The sequence below is a fragment of the Pongo abelii genome, chromosome 2 (assembly GCF_028885655.2).
Source record: "Pongo abelii isolate AG06213 chromosome 2, NHGRI_mPonAbe1-v2.0_pri, whole genome shotgun sequence".
Lineage (NCBI taxonomy): Eukaryota > Metazoa > Chordata > Mammalia > Primates > Hominidae > Pongo > Pongo abelii.
In genome coordinates this window covers 196,039,432-196,061,419 of record NC_085928.1, presented here as the reverse complement: position 1 = coordinate 196,061,419, position 21,988 = coordinate 196,039,432, and the positions used below count along the sequence as shown (strand labels likewise).

Sequence of the window (21,988 nt, the reverse complement as noted above, 5' to 3'; positions counted from 1 at the left end):
GGAGCAAATTAGAAAAGATCTAAAGCAGTCCTCTTCCCCTTCCCACCCAACACCCAGGAGTCGGCGTGGGCAAGAGGCCAGGCTTGGCCTTTTGAAAGCCAGTATTTTTTCCCCTGCCATTGGCTCTTCCACCAGAGTTAGTGTCAACTCATTTCTAAAATGAGTGAACAATGAGAGTCAAACATCTTTTTTTTTCCTCCCGTGACTCTTGATTAGGAGAGCCTGCCTTTCAGATGGTGGGTTGTGGTGTTTGCCATCTTGCTTATTGGTGTGGCACCTCTTTCCCAGGACAAAGCCAAAAAGACATGACCCCAGAGCAGGAGGTTTAGGGGCTTTACCACAGAGCTGCAGTTGACCGATGTGCTGCTTCTGCTGCAGAAACTATTGACAGGATTGTGTCCACCTTTGTTTTCCTTTCAGAAGTGCCTAACTGCCAGTCATCCTACATGAGAGGGGGTTATTTCTCCAGCAGCCATGAAGGTAAGGAGCCTGCTTTTCTTTCCTCTCCTCTACTCTCTCCTCTCCTTTCTTCCTTCCTTTCTCTCTGTCTTTCTTTCTCCTACCTTCCTTCCTTCCTCTTTCTTTTCTTGACTAATACCCAAGCTAAAAATTGCTCAGTTTCCAGGCTAAGATTTGAGATCATAGTTTAAACCTGGCTTAGCTCATGAATATGAGAGCTAATTGATTGTAATCTTCAATTATTTTGTACACAGGGTTTAAGGCATGCCCCTAAGCCCTGTGAGGGCTGCCATTTTCATTAGCAATGACCCCAACTTTTTAAGAGTATAGGACAATTTGGAGGAAAAACAAACACACCTTATTTCCACATTTCCAGAAATGGAGGTTATGTTTATATAACACTATCAGCTGAAACTGGAATTTAGGAGTTATGTCAGTGAGGGTGGTTTTTATATGTTTTATAGTTATGTCAGTGAGGGTCCAAGGATGTTTTAGAGTTTTAAAAATGTGTCTCTAGGTTTTTTACTTAGTTCGAGTGCTTGGGTGGGTAACTCTTCATTGTAATTATTATTATATGATAAATGGTTGCCATTTTTAACATGGGAGGGAAATTGAAGGTATTCTTCACCAACCTTGAGGGGGCTGGTGGGGAAGTGAGCTAGCAGCGGGTAGGGAGTATTGGGGATGGGAGTGGAGAGGTATGTTATGTACAAAATGCATTATTGAAGGACACAAATGTTTACTCATTGGATTTTTTAAAAATACCTCAAAGGAGAAACATGAGAACAGATATAAAGCAGTTTACCCACAAGCCTGCATTATCACATATCCTAACATTTATTTTTATGTGAAGATGATCGTTTTATATCAAGGGTGTATGCTGTCTGCTCAAGTTCTTGTGCCCTATCCCTTTGGGACCAACTTAATTCAGTAAGTCTCTGAGATCATCTCACTCATTAATTAGGAGCAGGAGCAGTAGGCAAGGTTGAGCCTGTGACTTTGCCTTCATTAGTGCTGACCTACTAATTAGGGTGAAAGTAATTGGGAACAAATAAGATGCATAAGTGTTCCATAGCATATGGCTTCAAGGAAGTGGTCAGAATGGAGCTAGAATGTCAGTTTCTTGGAGGAGCTTGCTTTTTTCTTTTTTTTTTTGAGACGGAGTCTCGCTCTGTTGCCCAGGCTGGAGTGCAGTGGCGTGATCTCCGCTCACTGCAAGCTCTGCCTCCCGGGTTCATGCCATTCTCCTGCCTCAGCCTCCCAAGTAGCTGGGACTACAGGCGCCCGCCTAAGTTTTTGTATTTTTAGTAGAGACGGGGTTTCACTGTGTTAGCCAGGATGGTCTCGATCTCCTGACCTCGTGTTCCACCCACCTCGGCCTCCCAAAGTGCTGGGATTACAGGCGTGAACTACCGCGCCCAGCCTAGTTTTCTTTAAAATATAAACTTTTGTAGCTTATTCTTAGCACAAGCAATAAATACTGATTACACAAAATTCAGAAAATACCAACAGGCAAAAAGATGAAAATTAAATCTCACTGCCCAGAGATAACCATTAACTTGCTACATAGTCTTTCAATCTTTGCTATGCATATGTAAATATAGGATTATATAGATCATATAGGACTCATTGTTTTATAGTCTTTTTAAACAATAGTCATTAACTCAAATTGAACACTTACTATGTTTCAGACACTGTTATGTGTTCTTTAGATGCATAAATTCAGTTGTTTAATTCTCATAGCAGCCCTATAGGATAGATATTTCTGGGTTTGGTTTTGTTTTGTTTTGTTTTGTCTTTTTGAGACGGAGTCTTGCTCTGTCGCCAGGCTGGAGTGCAGTGGTGCGATCTCAGCTCATTGTAACCTCTGCCTCCTGGGTTCAAGCAATTCTCCTGCCTCAGTCTCCCGAGTAGCTGGAATTACAGGCGCGCGCCACCACGCCCAGCTAATTTTTTGTACTTTTAGTAGAGACGGGGTTTCACCATGTTGGCCAGGTTGGTCTCAGTCTCTTGACCTCGTGATCCGCCCGCCTCGGCCTCCCAAGGGATAGATATTTCTATTTGCCCCATAGGGTAATGAAACCGAGACTCAGAGAGGAGAAAAGATGTGCCCAAGGGCACGTGGCTGTAAGAGTAGAGCCAGAACTCTAAGCCAAGCCCTGTGGCTCCAGAGCCCATACGCTTCATCTCCTTCCATACTCCACAGCCAATGTCATCTCTATAGCACCCAACATTACACTATGATTTCCTCATTAATGGCTGCACAGTACTACTCATTGCATGGGTATGCTTTTAGCTAATCACCTGTTGCTGAAAAGTGGGTACTTCCAGATTATTCTCAAATTCCGTGAACATTCATCTAGCTAAATGTTTTCTTGTTCTCTTGATTCTTGAAGCTAAGTAATTAGATGTGAATCAAAAGGAAGAAGGGATCCTTTTGTTGGGGGAGGATAATTGGTCTTTTAAGCTCCTGCATAAATGAATGACAGTAGCAAATCATGGGCTCATTTGATGGAAAGGAGCCCTGGTAGGGACTGAGATCATGCTTGGGGGGCATGAAAGGCCTGGAGAGGTGGGCTCAGAGCTTAAAGTTACCCTTCTGAGCAGAGGCTAACTTGGGATGGTGGATTGAGGAGTTCCCTTCTAAACATTGAAATAGGCAAGTTTTTTTAGAACACCTTCCCCAGATGTATGTCTTCTTTTTCTCAAATGTATTTCTCCCTAAAGATTTAAAGCAGTGTGATTCCCAAAATCTGTGGCAACAGCTTCACCTGGGACTTTTTAGAAATGTACATTCTCAGGACCCATCCCAGGCCTACTGAATCAGAACCCCAGCGGTGGGGCCCAGCAGTCTGTGTTTTAACAAGTCTTGCAGGAGATTCTGATGCACCTTCAAGTTTGAAAACTACTGAGTAGTAACGGTTCTCAAGTTTGGTCAAACATTGGAATTACCTGAGGAGCTTCTAAAAATGTTGATTTCCAGGTTTCCTCCAGAGCAATTAAATCAGAAATTCTGCGATGGGACCCAGGCTTTAGTAGTTTCTAAAGCTCCCCAGGTGATTCCAGTGTGCATCCGAGGTTGAGAACCACTGGTCTCTGTCATTTTAAATGAAAGTCAAAAGAGCTGATACTCATGAAGCATTGGGTGGCTTTTATAAGTGATTAGTTCATAAGAGCGGTTTTTATGGGTAGCTGCTTCGCACTCACTTGGTTAGATGGGCGACCCAGTGTTGTTTCACTGGGTACCCTGTGATGTTCTGAGTGAGTGTCCAGCCCTGGAAAGGAAGGGCTGTCTCCCGGACACTGGCTGTGATGGGCACAGCTGCATGGGGCTCTTTGAGGTTCCTGAATGTTTCTACAGAAGCAGTTGATGTCTGCAGCAGGCAAACTAGGAGGGAGTGGGGGAAGAGAGGGAGGAAAACATTTTGCATAATTACAACACTTAGGAAAGAGCATGCTCTTAAGGGAAATATTTTTAGCAAGGCATTGGGTTGCTTACTACACACAGACTATCTGGTGCATTTGTGTGTGTTTTCCCTCCACCCTTTCCCATTCCTTTCCCTGACTTCACACACATCAAAGAAGTCAGTTTCAAAGAATCCAGCTTTTTTAATTGTTCTAAATTACCCTGACATGCTTTTCCTATCCTTGACCACAGGTGCCTGTGAAACAGTTAAGGAAAAAAGTGTTTCTGATTGGCATCTGTGATTGCTAAGATAGCCATCCTGCCTTAAGTGTTCACCTGGAGTCCTTGTATAATGCTTTGAGTCTTTTGTTTCTAGTTTGCCCCTCAAACAGGTCTTCCTTCCTGCCACCTTTATTTGAGTGATTAGATGATTGTGGCCACAACTGATATAACTGCTGGCTCAAATTCAACTGACTTAAATTTCACTTAAACCAATAGTATCTTCCAGATGGTGTAGAGGACCACATATGGCGATGATTAGAAACCACAAGATACACCACAGTGATACTTCTTATAGGCAGACCTTCATCTGATTAGTTTTGAAAACCAAACTGAGAATTTCATCTAGATGTAGGTGGTTGTGTTTTTTTCTGCGTACTGTGAATGTATTTTTCTTACCTTAGAGGAGAAGAACTCTGAAAATAACATGGCAAGTTTGACAGTTATGTAAACTTTGAAGTAGTTCACTTGTAATAACTTTATAATAAGACCATCAAAACATCACCGGAATATCAAAACACATATAGAAGGTCGGGAAATATGTAGCTTCCTGGCAGGCAAGGCAAAATGTTTGAAGCACAGTGGATTATGAAAGTCTTGTTGGTAATACAGAGTATACCAGTTTGTCATAAAAGTCAGTTTAGTGCCAAATTGGAAAATAAATTTCTCAGGAGTCATTGAATCCCTGACTTAAAAGTTAGCATTATATTCTTAAATATTTTTTAATGAAGACTATAAAACCTCTCATTTATTCAAATATTTATTTAGTACTTATGTGTAAGGTGCCATGAGGACACTAAGATACCAAGTTATGATCCTTATCCTCAAGTAATTTAGAATCTTTGGTGGAGGATATAAGATCAAGCTCTGACATTATTCAGTTAATTTCTTAATAGGACTTACCACAGTGTACAACGACTATGTTTATTTTTTTAACTACCATTTATTACACACTTATGTACCAGGAGCTCCTCTTGGCACTCTGGTATAAAGATAGAGAAATAGATCAGTTGAATGATACTAACTCAATTAAACTCTCATAACAACACCATAAGGTAGGAATTATTATCTGCTGCAATGAGGACACTGGAGCACAGAGATTAATTTATTCAAGATCGCACAGCTGACTGGAGTCCATTAGTACTATGCCACCTCTCGTTTCTTTTTCTCCTCTATTGTCTGTCTCCCCCAGTTGAGATGCAGGCTCCATGAGAACAAGGACCAAGTCTATATTCGCCTGGCTACCTACTCCCTTCTAGCACAATGCCTGGCATAAATACTTAGTGGATTAAATAATATATAAATGTCAATGAAATAGACTTCCTTTGATGTCGTTAAGCAACAGAGAACGAATGCTTAGGGCTGAGAAAACAAAAATGAATAATACAAACCTCAAAGCAGTCTCAGTTGTGCAGAGTTTCCTCAGTCTCAGGCCTCTTAAAAATGGTGCTGGTCCTGCCAAGAAGCTACTTGATCTGGGTTGACTGAAGAAACAAAGAATGGCAAAATTATATCTTGGCACCTTTACCTTTACTCATGGATTTTTCCTTCTTTTTCTTTTTCTTTTTTTTTTTTTTTTGAGCCAGAGCCTCTCTCTGTTGCCCAGGCTGGAGTACAATAGCGTGATCTCCACCTACTGCAACCTCCGCCTCCTGGATTCAAGCAGTTCTCCTGCCTCAGCTTCCCAGGTAGCTGGGATTACAGGCGCCCACCACTATGCCCAGCTAATTTTTTTGTATTTTTAGTAGAGACGGGGTTTCACCATGTTGGCCAGGCTGGTCTCGAACTCCTGACCTCAGATGATCCACCCACCTCGGCCTCCCAAAGTGCTGGGATTACAGGCTATTTGTCTTCAACAGATCGATCTAAAATCACTTATTGCCTTCTCCTTCATAAGCCACATAGCACTTGTTATTATGGTTATCCTCATTCAGAACCTTGAAGCTTTACAGGTGCAGTCACCTTTACAATTGCTCATGGAATTATAAATTGCTCACCACTGTGCCTGGCCTCGTGGATTTTTCAAGTCACAGTGAATCCTCCTCAGACTCTAATGGAAATCCTTCATTGCAGAGCCTTTTCACCTGCCTGCCCCCACTGCCTATCCAACACACACAGACCTGTAGTATGAGCCAGGTGAACTAACAGGAAAACGGAGCACAGGGAAGCACCGCTTATCAGACAGGAGCCCTGGTAAAGGAATATGCACGGAGACCTTACACCTTGAGACAGGCTGAACTACAAGGAGGGATGTGACCCCCATCAAAGTTATCTGTTCCCTGGCTTTGATTTGAACCACCAATCTTGACAAGGTGCCTAGCGACATGGTGGTTAGCACTGAACGTATATTAGGGGTTTGTGGATGAAGACTGTCAGGCCATCCTTCCTTCTTGAGCCCTTTAACTTTGTGCCTTCCCTTCTTTTATTTCCTCGCATGTGGTGTTGGGCCAGTTCCTCCTTGACCTCTGTTTTGTCATCTATACAATGAATTTGTTTCATTGCTAGAAAGTCTTTTCAGATCCTTTCCACTGTTTGGTAATAATACCTCCAATACTGCTTTCGAAATCCTCTACAGGCCCAAGTCTTTATTCATTTTGGCAACATTCTTTACCCTTCAAGCTCCTTTGTAATTGAATGAGGTATGTGAGTAGCTTGGATGAGTTTATAGAAAAGGTTGAAATTAATTTTAGCTAAAAGGAAAATGGCAGGTCTATGTACAGATCAACCAAATCCATCCAGCTAGGCCAACTGAAATAGAGATGTGTTTTCAGATGTAAAGGCTTAGTCAGAGCAACATTGATCCATGCAGACCTCAGAAGCACAATGTGAAGGAACGTACTGGTGACTCAGCACTTCCTGCAGTCTTAGCTGTAAAAGCAGGAATTGATGCTGCTCTGACTGAGGCGCAGGTGATTACATCAGAATTGGAACGCCTAAGCCCTCTTGAAGTCCCTGAAAATTCAGTCTGTCATAGATACAGCAGTAGGACTTAGGATCTGAAATGATAGGGTCGCACTCTAGTCCTTAAATCCATAGTTTTAGTACAACACAGAATTTGTTAAGCAATGTAGTCTTTCTTTTTAAATTCTCTTTCAGGATTTTCATATGAAAAAGATCCCCGATTATACTTTGACGACACTTGTGTTGTGCCTGAGAGACTGGAAGGTAAGTAGCCCCATCCGAGGTTTGTTGCCAGGTAGAGGTTTGGAGGTGTCAGAACACCTCAGCCATGACTCTCTTCCCAAGTCCAGTGATTAAATCAGCATGAACAACTACTTTTTGTCCCAACCACTTGAGAAACTTAGGACTAAGCTATTGTGTGATGTGTCCTTGTCCCAAACAGGCAAAGTCAAACAGGAGCCTACCATGTATCGAGAGGGGCCCCCTTACCAGAGACGAGGTTCCCTTCAGCTATGGCAGTTCCTGGTCACCCTTCTTGATGACCCAGCCAATGCTCACTTCATTGCCTGGACAGGCCGAGGCATGGAGTTCAAGCTGATAGAACCGGAAGAGGTATGCACTGGATGCTGGACTCAGATGGGTTTTGATTTGTTGTTGTTGATGATGATGTTTTTTGTTTAGATTTCCATTGAGGCTTTTTGTGTCAAGTCTGCTCTTCCTTCTCATTCATATTCTGGCCTGGCCAGTGGGCTTGGCTGTATCCCTCCTATTAATGGGACAGTTTCTAATACATGGACAGGCAGAGTTCTCCACTGTAGAATACATTAAAAGTATTTGTAACACTTCTGCAAAATCTAGGGAGCAGGATCATGAAGACTTACATTCAAATAGGATATGCTCTCCCTCTTGGAAAGTCTTTTTCAGGTGTTGTTTCAATGATACAGACTTGTTTTGGTCTTAGCCTGTGTAGGCCATAGTCTATCTCTGAGGCTACATGAACATACTGTATGACATTTTGACAATATATTACAGGATACAACTACCCACTGTGTATTTCAAATGGCTATAGCCTGGAGAAATAAAATTATCAGAGGTGGCTCAATCTTAATGAGCTTAGATTTTTTTTTTTTAAAGGTGTGTTATGGCCGGGTGCAGTGCCTCACACCTGTAATCCCAACATTTTGGGAGGCTGAAGCAGGTGTATTGCTTGAGCCCAGGATTTTGAGACCAGCGTGGGTAATATGGCAAAACCTTATCTCTACAAAAAATAATAAAAAATTAGCTAGGCATGGTGGTGTGTGCCTATATAGTCCCAACTACTTGGGAGACTGAGGCAGGGAGGATCGATTGAGCCTGGGTGACAGAGCAAGACCCTGTGTCCAAAAAAATAAAATAAAAGTGTGTTATGTAACATCACAATAGAGTAGTTGAGAGATGATACAAACCTCAGTTATTTTAATAGGAAAAAAACATTGTTACTGTTTTTGTCCCCAGAACAGAAATACACTGTTGACAGAACCAGTACCATTCCTTCAGTGGAGAAGACACACCCTAGAATCCCTTTCCTGAATATCACATAACAAAGTAAATTAAATCAGGCTCTCAGTATAGCATATTCTAAAGGGGTTGATTTTTAATTTCTGTTTGATTTAGAATCTAGAGAGATTATAAATGGAACAGAAATAACTGCCCAAAAAAACTGACATATGCTTCTTTTAGTAGCATGTTCTTAGGCATATAAATTAAACCAGCAGATCAAAAGGCATCTTTGGGTTGGGTATAATTAAATTGGGAACAACACTCTTAGACACTCTTAGAAAGCATTTGAACGAGAATTGCTGTTTTCAGTGTTCAGTTAACTCTAGGGCTCGCTTTAGCACACCAAAGAAATACGCTGGCATGGGGTTAACAGGAGGAGGTAGCAACCGGGGACTTGGTTTGGAAGAAGAAAGTGGTCTAAAGATTCAAATGGGAAAAGGAGGAGAATGTATGGATTGGAAATTTACGAAGAATCCTGATTGATAGGAGAAGAAGGCAGACTTCATTCAAGGCAATTAGAAAACAAGATATGCATATGTGTTCCCTGTTTTATATTCACTCACGAGAATGGAAATGTGTCAGCATCTCTAGATGGACTAATTAAACAGCTTCTATTCGGTTCAGTCTACCTTCAGAGCTGGAGTTGAGTGCCACTGTGTTAGTTTAGTGCCTACGTGTTTTTTTCTGGCTATGTAGAAATAGAGCCATGGTTTAGGCTGCTAGCATCCCTACAGAGCCATCCACCCCACGCGGACCCATGCCTGTCCTCACTGCTTTCTGAATAACGTGGCCTGGTTTATGTGAAGTTTGAGAAAAGCATGTCACCTAGGTTCACTGAGGCTTTCTGAAAGTAGTTCTGTCATGCGGGCAGCCCTTATTGATTTATCTTGTTTCACAAACAGGAGCTTTTATTATTTTATTGCCACTGCCTCGGGCCTAAGCACAGGCCGTCCAGCTGCAGGTAAACCTGGTTATGATCCTTCGTAAAGCTGTTATTGAATCTTCTGCACTCCTACCAGTGGCATAGAGAATGATGAACAGATGGCAAAGGGCCCCTGCTTTCTTACTTAATAAAGAAACTAATATTAATACAGAATGCTCATAAATGCCAGGCAGCCAAGTCATGTGAGAAGCCTGTGGTGTCCTTGAGCCTCCCTCGGTTGACCAGGCAGCTTTGTTTCTTCAGGAAATGGTGCTTTCCACCCCACCTTGAAGTCCCCAAGCTTTCCCTAAGCTCCAAAAATGTTCCATTGTCTTCACCCAGGATCAGTTGGGTGCCACATGTGCACGTTAGCCTCAGGACAGGTGACATTTGCTGAGCTCCCCCCGCCCCTCCTTGTATACCTGTAAGGGCCCTGTTCTTGTTAATGTCAGGAAGATACCAGCTTCTGGAAAAAGCTGTAAGAAGTCGTCATGGGGGAGCTTGAAGGGTGAAGCGGAGGAGGAAGCTGTTGGGGACGTAATTGTAGGCAGCTGTGTGGCTGAGTAGTGCACTCTGGGTAATTATCCATAATATCCATTACACTGTGCATGGAAATTGTGGTTTTAGAACTGCGTTTTGGCAGGCCCCCTAATCAAATGTCTTTTGATAGTCATCCAGCTTAGCACCCTCTCAATTATGACTGACTCGGCTTTAATCTGGAGCCATTTTAACTGTGAATCTGCATTAATGAATATTTTGGGGGGTAGGGTTGTTTGTTGAACATGTGGCAGATAACTGCTGCTGGGAGGTTTGAAGGGATGGGCTGCTAGAAAGAGCCACTCCCTGGGCTGTGGCTGCTCTCTCTTTAAAGGGGAGGAGGAATAGGTAGATCCGTTAACTCCTTCAGCCTCAGTCCTCAAGATACGTGCTACCAAAGTAACTAATGAGAGAGAAGAAAGATCTGATGACAAGCTATTGCCTGCCTCCCCAGTCCCAGAAGAGGGGCAGCCCTAATTCCCAGCTGCTCTGGAGCTGAGCCGCCTCATGCGTTACTGTAGAAGGAACAGCCGTGGTGAGGGCTACAGAATCACAGGGCTCTGGCCCGAGAGGATGAGTCAGTAACTATGGCTACCAGAGCTGCTTTGAAATCTGTGCATATACCAAACCTTTCTCCAGTAAGCAATTGCATATGCAAGTGACAGCTGAGAGGTGGCCGCTGAAGTTGAAGAATATTCAAGGATTGTTTTCCACCCCTTAACATAGTAAAATGATGAGGCTGGGCTTCTTTGAAATTTCCCTATGTCACTTGTGGCAGACAGCAGTTAAAGATTAGTTTTATAAAGCATCATTTCTTTGAACAGGGTACAATGATGTATATTATTAGGTTAGCAGATTTCTCTTCTTACCATTATTTCTATTGGTTTTAAATGTTTATCTTCTCCAACCAGGATGTAATTTTTGGTTAATTTTGCCTTTTGAGCTGTTTCAAAGGTAGAGTTGAGTGAGTACCATATGGAGAAAAGAGGAGACCCAGGACATCGTGTCTGCTGTGGGGACATGAAGCAGTTGAACGGAAATTGGACTTTCACAGGGTTTCTTGCAAGGCAGAGTAGAATCATTGCTATTACTGTAATTAAGAGAGATGCATTCTTATCAGATCATTTTTGGTTTTTATTAAAGATCATTTTAGAATCCTGAATTTAGAAGATGTTGCTTTCATTCTGCCTAGATATTTTAAGGAAAAGGTTTATGTGAAATGTTGTTTTCTCTCTGCTTCCTACTCCGTGTTTAACATTTGACTTTTAAAATATCGAAGGGGCCGGGTGCAGTGGCTCATGCCTATAATCCCAGGACTTTGGGAGGCCAAGGCAGGTGGGTCACTTGAGGTCAGGAGTTTGTGACCAGCCTGGCCAACGTGGTGAAACCCCGTCTCCATTAAAAATATAAAAATTAGCTGGGCATGATGATGGACACCTGTAATCCCAGCTGCTTGGGAGGCTGAGGCAAGAGAATCGCTTGAGCCTGGGAGGCAGAGGTTGCAGTGAGCCATGATCGTGCCACTGCACTCCAGCCTGGGTGATAGAGTGAGACTCCATCTCAGAAAATAAAAATAAAATAATCAAAGGAATATAGTTTTTTTTTTTTTTTTAAGTTTCCAAAACCGACCTAAATGCTCAAAATATGACCCCTGACCCCTGGTTTGCATACATTTGAAAACCTCTGAGTAAAACTCACATTTCCGGGGTTATTCTGCTACGTTGACAGTCATTCTCATAAGTGGGGTTTTGGAAGCTGATATACTTGAGAACAGAAATTGCTTGGCTGCCGTGATAATTGGGTAAACTCTACTAGGAAGTTTTCCTGCTATAAGGCTTCTTTGCCCAGAGCTCCAATTATATTGCCCTATCAGTGCACCTCAGGTGGACTGGGTTGGATATAATGCATTTCAGAACTGTTCGGAAAGCCCTGTTAATTTTTCATTAAGTGGATAATGGTGCTACATGCTTTCATGTCCATTCTGCAAGTCTGCTGGGAGCGTGGGATTGGATGGCAGCAGGCTGAAATGATCTGATTCCCCCTTAGTCCATGAGCTGCAATAAGTAAACATCTCCCAGCCCCCCTCCAATCTTATTAGAATTGAACTTTTGCTCTGCTGGCCCATTAGCAACTCACTAGTGTGTTTCTAATGTTTCAGGAATGACCATTCTAATTATTCCTTATTGACTGCTACAGAAACCATAGCACTTAATGGCAACATGTTAATGGTTTATGGGTATTGGTCAATAATTCATACGTGGAGAAACAGTAGAGGGCCTGCATCCTCTGGGATGTTAGCCAAGCCCTCTGCAATCTTAAAGTGCTAGGATTCTTCCGTCTCTAGGTCTCACCTCCTAGTAGTTGTCACTGAATCATCGCCTTTGTTGAATGTTTGGTCTTAAGGGAGTTAAATGCCTTCCCTTCCAGGTCAGAGTAGCAGATCATTGACCAAAGCAGTCAGGTTACAGAACTGGCTCTGCTGGGATTGGGAGAGAACATGGGGCCCAGGGAATGCGTTTCCATTGCTCTTCACTTTCCTGTCTCTTCAGGTTGCTCGGCGCTGGGGCATCCAGAAGAACCGGCCAGCCATGAACTATGACAAGCTGAGCCGCTCTCTCCGCTATTACTATGAAAAGGGCATCATGCAGAAGGTGAGCCATTATACGAGACCCTTCGCCCACTCTGGTCTCTTTTAAGGAAAAAGTTCTGGGCTTCTGTAGTGAGACTGGTGATCGTCACTACGAGAAAATGTTAGCCCCCTAAGTGATTCCGTGGTAGGAAACAATCTTGAGAAGACAAACTTGAGACAAGAATCAAGTGAGATATAGAGTACATTTGATGCTGTTGGTTATGTGGGAACTAGAAGTTGCATGTAGAACACAAAATAGAAAAATAGGCTTCTGTGCTTTCCCAAAACTGCCTCTATATATAGAAATTTCCAGAAACTTAGGCCAACTGTTGTATCCAAAAAGGACTACAGGGAATCAGCTTGAAGGTCTCTACTTCAACAGCTTGATTGAAGTCTTTAGTTGTTAAAACACCTAGACCTCCAAATCTGTTAGTTTGATATGCTCAGAAGTGTTAGAGGAATAAGAACATCAGATTTTTCTTTCAGACTTACAGAAACTGGAACTCAAGTTAAAAACCCAACGTTTGTAGAATGGCAGCAGAGTCACCTGGTAGCAGGTTGCTCTTTGTGGAATAGAGGATGAAGCATATTTTGAGGAAATTAGTACAAAATTCTTAGTGGGATAGGTAGCGAGGGGCCACAGTCTTAACATCCCATGGATAAGTAGAAGATGGGAATGGTAAGTCTTTCTTAGCTACCAAATTTGTAATGTACTGTTGCCCAGATACTAGCATTTACACATTGAGCCAGTCTACCTGGCAGTAGCCAATAAGATGAACGTGGCAGAAGCATATGGGCAAAACTGCTGAGAACTTGTCTACAAGAAGCCAGATTCATCTTCTCATAGGCAGGTGGTAATGTGACCCCATATTCTCCTCGCCACCTTAAAATATACTCAACAGCTCGTTGTGATTTCCTGAATAAACTCTAGACTTGTCAGTGCTTCATACAGGCTCTGAGGCTATTCCCAGTCTGGTCACCACCTAACTCTCGTTCCTTCACTCAAACTTGGCGGCTTTCACTAGCATAGCCACCTTTTAATTTGATGTAGTATTTGTTTGCCAAAGAATACATGTTACATGCATGTACATTATCAAGCATACCATAAAATGGAAAACACCTATTAAACTGCCATCCTACTTAAGACCTAGAACATTCCTAATGCTCTCAGTACTTGGCCAGCCCTCCTTGTTTTCTGTCACCTTTCCATTTCAGATTGGGTTAGGTGGTCCCCTTTGCTGCTTCTGATGGCACCAGTACTTGTTCCTACCACTGCTCTTCTCACTGTGTCTTAACTCCTTTCTTATTGCTACCCCCCACTAGAGTATATAAGCTCCTTTGGGTTAGGAATTGAGGTTTAACTTCAGTGCTTGATACAGAGTTAAATGCTGTAGGATAGGTGGTCCCCTACCCTACCTCTCCTTTTTTTAAAGTATACGGTCCAGTGGTTTCACAGAGCTGTACAACCATTACCACAATCAATTTTAGAACATTTTATCACCCCAAAAAGAAACACCATACCCATCAGCAGCCACTTCCCATTGTCCCCTATCCTCCTTAGAGTTGATATCATCAGGCCAAATCCTAAGTTCAGGTGGGAGAGCCATTATTCCTTTGCTGTTCCCAACTCCACATCCAACATGGGGAGATGCAACCCAGGACACAGTAACTTGAACCAATGGAAATGAGCTGTCCTTATGACTAGCTTCTGTGTTTTCTAAGGGAGTAGAAGAGAACTTTATTTCTGAGAATAAGTAGGCAAAGAGTACAAGAAAGCCCAAGAATGAGGCTTCATGGGCTCAGATCCTAACACTTCAATTTGTTAGCCGTATGATTTGAGGAAAGTCACCTAATCTCCCAAAGCCTCTATTTCTAATAAAAATGTAGATAATAATTCTTGCTTTAATCCCACAGGGTAATATATTTGAAAATATTTCGGAAATAATAATGTACCATCCAATGTAAGGAAGGGGTTATTATTTTATTTGTTACATGACTCACGAGTAAATGAGAGCTCATTAAAAGGTGAATGATAGCCCGTCAGTGTGTAGAGAGACTTAGAAAAGCTGTAGTCCCATACCTTCCATTTTTGAAGGGAAAATTGAGGTTCACAGAGGTTGACTCATTAGTGACTAAACCAGGACTGGAAGCCGTGCAGCTCCCAGCTTGTGATCTAGGATATTTCCACTGTGCTCTCTTGCCTCCCTCTTCCACACAAATGAATTTTTGGGGTTGGGCTTTAAGGTAAAACCAGCATACAACACTAACTAGAGATGGTTGATTGATAGAGATTTGGAAACAGAGCCATACTTGTTCAATTAAAAACAGATTTTACAATCACAGCAGAATGACTGAAGGGCAGGATTAAACTCAACAGTTTGCATTTTTAAATCTAAAATGTTTATCTTATCAGTAATGTTGGCTGCCTTCCCTTGCCCCTCTGTGTCTCCAGACAGAAGCCAATTATTGGGTTTGATTTTTGGTATTAGGTGCCTCTTGTACTGTTGCTAAACAACCAGCAGAGAGAAGGTGATCCCATTGACGCAGATGGCTCATCAGCCACATACCATGAGGTCCTTGAATAACCAAGACCTTCTGGTTCTAATACTATAATGCAGAAAACCCATAGAAAGGTAGTTAGCAGTTCCCTCAGTGTAGCAGAGCCATGCGGTGAGTCATTTAAAGCTGCAGGTAAGCCAAAAGCAATTCTTTCCGGCTTTGGAACATACTTAAGGCTTCTGTGCAGGCTCGCTCTCATCAGATTTCTAACCTTTCTAAATAACAAGGCCATACTGTGAAGACTGTAAACTCTGGAGGTAACCAAAAATGTGGTCAGGCTTCTGCCTTGCACCTGTCAGTCCTTAAACCTTTTGGAACACCAAACTCCAGGCTCAGCATAACCATGCTTTCAAAGCTGTCACTGGAAGACAGAAAATGAAGATTTTCTTTTAGGAGGCCATCTAGTGTGAATTCGAAATTCAGATATCTTCTTTTTTAACTGCTGTAGTGTCAGTAAAACACTTGGCAGATAATAGGTTCCCAGGATTTCTCAAAATAAGTCTGAGTGATTGGGGTAATCGGCTGCTCCTTTGGTCCCTGGCTTTGTGACTTAGGAATACCTCGTTCTTGTCCCCTGATCCCATGCCCTGTTCCAACTGGGCCCTGTAAGGTGTGTGTTCTCCCGCAGGTGGCTGGAGAGCGATACGTCTACAAATTTGTCTGTGACCCAGATGCCCTCTTCTCCATGGCTTTCCCGGATAACCAGCGTCCGTTCCTGAAGGCAGAGTCCGAGTGTCACCTCAGCGAGGAGGACACCCTGCCACTGACCCACTTTGAAGACAGCCCCGCTTACCTCCTGGACATGGACCGCTGCAGCAGCCTCCCCTATGCCGAAGGCTTTGCTTACTAAGTTTCTGAGTGGCGGAGTGGCCAAACCTTAGAGCTAGCAGTTCCCATTCAGGCAAACAAGGGCAGTGGTTTTGTTTGTGTTTTTGGCTGTTCCTAAAGCTTGCCCTTTGAGTATTATCTGGAGAACCCAAGCCGTCTCTGGACTGGCACCCTTAAAGACAGATACATTGGCTGGGGAGTGGGAACAGGGAGGGGCAGAAAACCACCAAAAGGCCGGTGCCTCAACTCTTGATTCTGATGAGGTTTCTGGGAAGAGATCAAAATGGAGTCTCCTTACCATGGACAATATATGCAAAGCAATATCTTGTTCAGGTTAGTACCCGCAAAACGGGACATAGTATGTGACAATCCGCATCGATCATGGACTACTAAATGCCTTTACATAGAAGGGCTCTGATTTGCACAATTTGTTGAAAAATCACAAACCCATAGAAAAGTAAGTAGGCTAAGTTGGGGAGGCTCAAACCATTAAGGGTTAAAAATATATATTAAACATTGGAAAGCTCTTCTAGCTGAATCTGAAATATTACCCCTTGTCTAGAAAAAGGGGGGCAGTCAGAACAGCTGTTCCCCACTCCATGGTTCTCAAAATCATAAACCATGGCTACTCTTGGGAACCACCCGGCCATGTGGTCGCCAAATAGAGCAAGCACCCTTTCTCTTCCCAATCACATGCCTGAGTGTGGATGACTTTTATTTTAGGAGAAGGGCGATTAACACTTTTGACAGTATTTTGTTTTGCCCTGATTTGGGGGATTGTTTTGTTTTGGTGGTTGTTTTGGAAAAACAGTTTATAAACTGATTTTTGTAGTTTTGGTATTTAAAGCAAAAAAACGAAAAACAAAAAACAAAAACAAACCTTTTGGTAACTGTGCACTGTGTCCTTTAGCCAGGGCCGTGCCAACTTATGAAGACACTGCAGCTTGAGAGGGGCTTTGCTGAGGCTTCCCCTTGGCCATGTGAAAGCCCACCTTGTTGCCTGCTTTGTGCTTTCTGCACCAGACAACCTGATGGAACATTTGCACCTGAGTTGTACATTTTTGAAGTGTACAGGGCAGCCTGGACACAAGCTTAGATTCTCTGTGTATAGTTCCCCGTGTTCGCTAACATGCCCTCTCTGGAAAGCATATGTATATAACATGTGTCATGTCCTTTGGAAACCTGGTCACCTGGTGAGAACCCTTGGGATTCTTCCCTGGGCATGACTGATGACAATTTCCATTTCATCAGTTTGTTTTGTTTTCCTTTTTCTTTAAATCTTGGACTTTAAACCCTACCTGTATGATTCAGTAGGGTTTGAGACTTAACGTGTGATACTGACAGGTAAGCAACAGTGCTAGCATTCTAGATTCCTGCCTTTTTTAAAAAAGAAATTATTCTCATTGCTGTATTATATTGGAAAAGTTTTAAACAACCAAGCTAAAGCTATGTGAAAGTTGAGCTCAAAGTAGAGGAAAAGTTACTGGTGGTACCTTGCTGCCTGCTCTGCTGGTAGAATTCTGTGCTCCCCACGACACTTAGCACATTAAGAATGACTACACTGTTCCTCGTATGTGAAGGAGGCAGCGCTGACTCCGTGAGTGTGAGACACATGCTTTGAACTACTTTTCTATTCATGGAGCACTCCATAGTCTCAAACTGTCCCCCTTATGACCGACAGCACATTTGTGAAGAGGTTCACAGGGATAAGGGGTGCACTTTATAGCTATGGAAACATGAGATTATCCTCTATTGGAAGCTAATTAGCCCACAAAGGTGGTAAACCTGTAGATTGGGCCTTAATTAGCATTGTACTCTAATCAAAGGACTCTTTCTAAACCATATTTATAGCTTTCTTAACCTACACATAGTCTATACATAGATGCATATTTTACCCCCAGCTGGCTAGAGATTTATTTGTTGTAAATGCTGTATAGATTTGGTTTTCCTTTCTTTACTTACCCTGGTTTGGATTTTTTTTTGAATGGATTTATGCTGTCTTAGGAATATGATGATAATCCTCTGTAGCTTGAGCTACCCCTCCTCTGCTGTAACTTACGTGGCCTGTGCTGTCACCAGGCATAGGACAGCGGCATCACCGTTGCATTCCCATTGGACTCATGCACCTCCCGGATGGTTTTTGTTTTCTTCGGGGGTTCTTTGGGGTTTGTTTGTTTGCTTCTTTTCCAGAGTGTGGAAAGTCTACAGTGCAGAAAGGCTTTAACCTGCCAGTTGATTTGAAATACTTTCCCCTGCGCAGGGCCGTATGCATCCTGCCAAGCTGCGTTATATTCTGTACTGTGTACAATAAAGAAGTTTGCTTTTCGTTTACCAAGCACCCGAACCTGCCTCTTTCTTGCCCTCATTGGTCTAATTTTAAAGCAAGCAAAAGCCCCCTGGCTTTCTCTCTGCCCCCATCCTAGCCCTCTCGACAATTTAGCCTTACCAATGGACAGTGGCATTGAAGGTAGTTTGGGGAACTCTGTTACCTGGAAATAGACGTGCACAGCTCCTCTTAAACTCCAGCTAAAAATTTAATCCAAAAAGGTAGAAAGTCGAGAGATCCTCTTCCCAGCCAATGGTGAGCTGAGATCACCTCATCCCCTTGAGCCCACCAAGCCACCAGTTCTTAGTAACTCTTTTTTTATTTCAAAGTGTAGCCCATGTTTGGCTTTGGGTTGTGTGAAAAGATTACAAAGCAGTCTAGGACTTTCGAGTCCCAGAATATTCTCAGCCCCTTATGTGGATACTTTGAAAACCAATAAGAATGTAAGACCATTCATTTTCTAATTTTTCCCCAATAAGTTTTGCTCTTGACAAGTGAAAAATCAATTAATGGTTGATAAATAATGAAAAAAGCTCAGGAAGGTTTTGTCCACTATGTTTTTTTCTGGCCGTGCAGCAGTAAAAACCTTTCCTCCAAGTTTGTCTCTTTCTCGTGAATATATATCACTCGGGAAATATGTGGAAGGAAATAAAGTTCGCTGGGTTGTATTGCAGTATTATTATCGCTTTTAGTGTTCTTATTTCACCCTTTTTCTGCACCCCTAATTTGGCCTTTTCAAGACTCCTATTACAGTGGAGAAATAAAGTAGAGCCTTTTTTCAAGCCTAGAACAGAAGGCTTTCTGTCGGTTTATCTGCTATCTTTCTTTACTGTTTTACAAGCCTCTAAGCGTAGAAACATCGAGACCGAATCGGTGCACCGCCGCTTGAATTGGAGCTTGTGAGGAATGAATGTCTGCCACATAAACCCCATTAGTTTCAACAGATTAAGAAAAGATGCTTGGGGAGAAGGGGCGGGGTGCGCAGGAAAAAGCCGTCTCTGCCTCTCAGCTTCACCATGATAAGGCTTTAACAATCCGCTCCCCATTATTCACGGGCTCGTTATCCAGCCTGGGCCCAGACCCAGATCGTTAACCTAACACAGGAGGTCACCAAACACTGCCGCCCTTCTAGTATTGGGCGCTAGGATAAGGAAGCCCAGAAAATGGGAAGTTTACTCTTCATCAGGGTCCCTTTCATGAGCCAAGCCAGGGGAACAATGCGTATTCAGTTGTTAGATGACAAAGAGGTAGTGTGAGCGCAGAAGAATGTGGTTTTGAGAGCCAGAGTATGTGCAGAATCTAAATTCTAATGCAGCTGGGACAAATGTAAACTAATGTGGAAGAAAAACACTAATGTACCCAGACGGTTGGAAACTTGGAGAGACAGTTCATTGCCCAGCGGTGCAGGTGGCTGCTGCTCAATGTGTGGCCTCTGAAACACAAGCAAAAGGAAAAAAGTCCAGAAGACCATCAGTTTAATACAAATGCATAGTGTAAGTATTGTTTAGTACAAATACATAGTGTAAGTATTCTATTCAACATAAGTGTATTGTACTTAAAATAGGGGGAGGGTGTGAGGGTGGTACCAGGCGAGCGGCTATGTCCTTTTGATCCCAGCAAGTACACTGGTGTCCCATTCAGAAGGGGCCCTTTGAATGACCAGCCTTAGCTCCTCCAACTTTAAGAGCTGGCTGTACACCCAAGCCTGGGTTTGTTGACCTTGGCAGTGAACCTCAGATAACCTTTGGGTAGCGCTTTACAGAGCACTTTTTCATCTCCATTATCTTTTTGGCAGGCTTTCTTAAACAGTAATACTGTTGAAATTGAGTCTGAAAATACCATGGCTGTTAGCCTCCAAAATTAATTTCTTTTTTGGAATTTTCACAGTGGCTACTGTGGAAAGAGGACTACTCCCTTGGAGGCTAGACATTTGGGTTCTGGCCCCAGGTCAGTGGTTGACTGGGTTTAACTAGATGGTCTCAGGGGGCCATCTGGCCTAACCTCCTAGGTTCATTGAGGGCACTGATGAAGTACTACTCCCCGATCTCATAGGCAGTAAGGGAGAAAGAAAGGAGTTTCCTAGGGAAGTCAAGGAGTGTGTGTGCGTGTGTAGGAGAGTTAACAGTTAAAAACATCATTCTCAAGTCACCATTTTTAAGCAAGCTCTGAAGACGGCTCAGTTCCACCATTAAGGGCACGTTTCTTCTTTTTCAATCATCCACTGAGCACCTGCTAGGTGCCAGGCACTGCTAGATGCTAAAAATAAATGATTTAGATGGCATTTTCAAGCTAAAGCCCTGTTCGTGGTATAGTAATTGTGTGACAACCTCTTACATGTTTAAATGCTACACTTTCCAGGTCATGCTTAAACACTACCGACACCATCTTATCCAGACTATGTTGACCAGAAGCTGGGGAGGCTGAGGCATTTATCCTCCAACTCCTGCCCCTATTGGTTGAAGGTTATCCCCAGAGATGTTAACTCTTCAATATATATCCTATCAGGAAGAGAAGAGAGTAGACGCAGATAATCAGTGTGCTAGGAACTGTTTTCAGATGCAGTTAGCTCAGGGAGTTGAGGGCACATGGAGCTGGCATCAGTGATGTCTGTAACACCTACCTTTAACAATTAGCCAGACTCTCCTGGATGACCTGTTTCCTGGAGTGAAACAAGGGTGAGTCTGTGCTTTCATCATTGAGTTATCATGTACCAATCATCGATGATGTGTAAGACACTGTAATAGACGCTTTGCAGGTGGAGATAAGGTAGTCACAATGAAGCCCACCCTCTCCTTCAGCACCCAACAATCCAGTGGGGGAAACATTTCTCCAGGTGAAACTAGAATGCAAGGTGTAACATACTGAGTATTACTCATCCGATAAATAGTGCATAGTCTATGCCAGGTACAGCTCTAGGATTAGTGGAGGGAAATAAATCTCTGCTCTCAAGGATCTTACATCTGGGCAAGGGAGGAAAAAAAAAAACAAATGATAGAATTTGTTGGGTATTAAGTACTATGGGTCAGGGAAGGGAAATGGTGAGTAGTGGGAGTGGAGGGTTGCAATTTTAAGTAGGGAGGTCAGGGAAGGTCTCAGTTGAGCCAAGACCCAAAAAAGTAGCTGCCAGATGGATATCGGAAGGAAAAGCCTTCCCTGCAGGGGGAAGAGCAAGTGCAAGACCCTGAAGCTTTGAACATGCTTGGAATATTTATGGAATAACAAGGACTGTGAAACTGGATCCAGGAGTCAGACGGAACATGGTTAAAAGAAAAGTAACAGGTTGTATCATCTGGGGCCGTGTAGGCTTTTTAAGGACTCTGGCGTTTACTCTGTTTATGTTTAGCTGTTAGAGTTTTTTGAGCTAAGAAGTGACATCATCTGATGTGTATTTTGAAAGATCACTCTGACTGCTAAGTTGAATATAGACTGTAGGGAACAAGGAAGGAAGGAAGAAGACCAAGTTGTAGGAGGCTGCAGTAATCCAGGTGGGGTGAGATGGTGGCATGGGCCAGGGCATAAGGAAAGCATATATGAATATATTTGTAAGATAGAGCCAATAGGCTTTGGACTTGTAAGATGAGAAACGAAAGAGAAGTCAATTAT

At 42.9% G+C, this 21,988-nt stretch overlaps 1 protein-coding gene across 3 annotated transcripts in view; it reads left to right on the top strand.

Moving 5' to 3' along the window:
- The window catches only part of ETV5 (ETS variant transcription factor 5), a 62,601-nt gene extending 44,207 nt beyond the window's left edge, over window positions 1-18,394 (top strand). For all 3 annotated transcript variants that reach the window (XM_002814376.5, XM_063722378.1, XM_002814375.6), the window contains exons 9-13: window positions 421-480; window positions 7,241-7,309; window positions 7,488-7,657; window positions 12,593-12,694; window positions 15,860-18,394. In XM_002814376.5, coding sequence (XP_002814422.1) covers window positions 421-480; window positions 7,241-7,309; window positions 7,488-7,657; window positions 12,593-12,694; window positions 15,860-16,081 — 623 coding nt within the window. In that variant the 3' untranslated portion in view covers window positions 16,082-18,394. The remainder of the gene's footprint in view (window positions 1-420; window positions 481-7,240; window positions 7,310-7,487; window positions 7,658-12,592; window positions 12,695-15,859) is intronic.
- The last annotated feature ends 3,594 nt before the right edge of the window (window positions 18,395-21,988 follow it).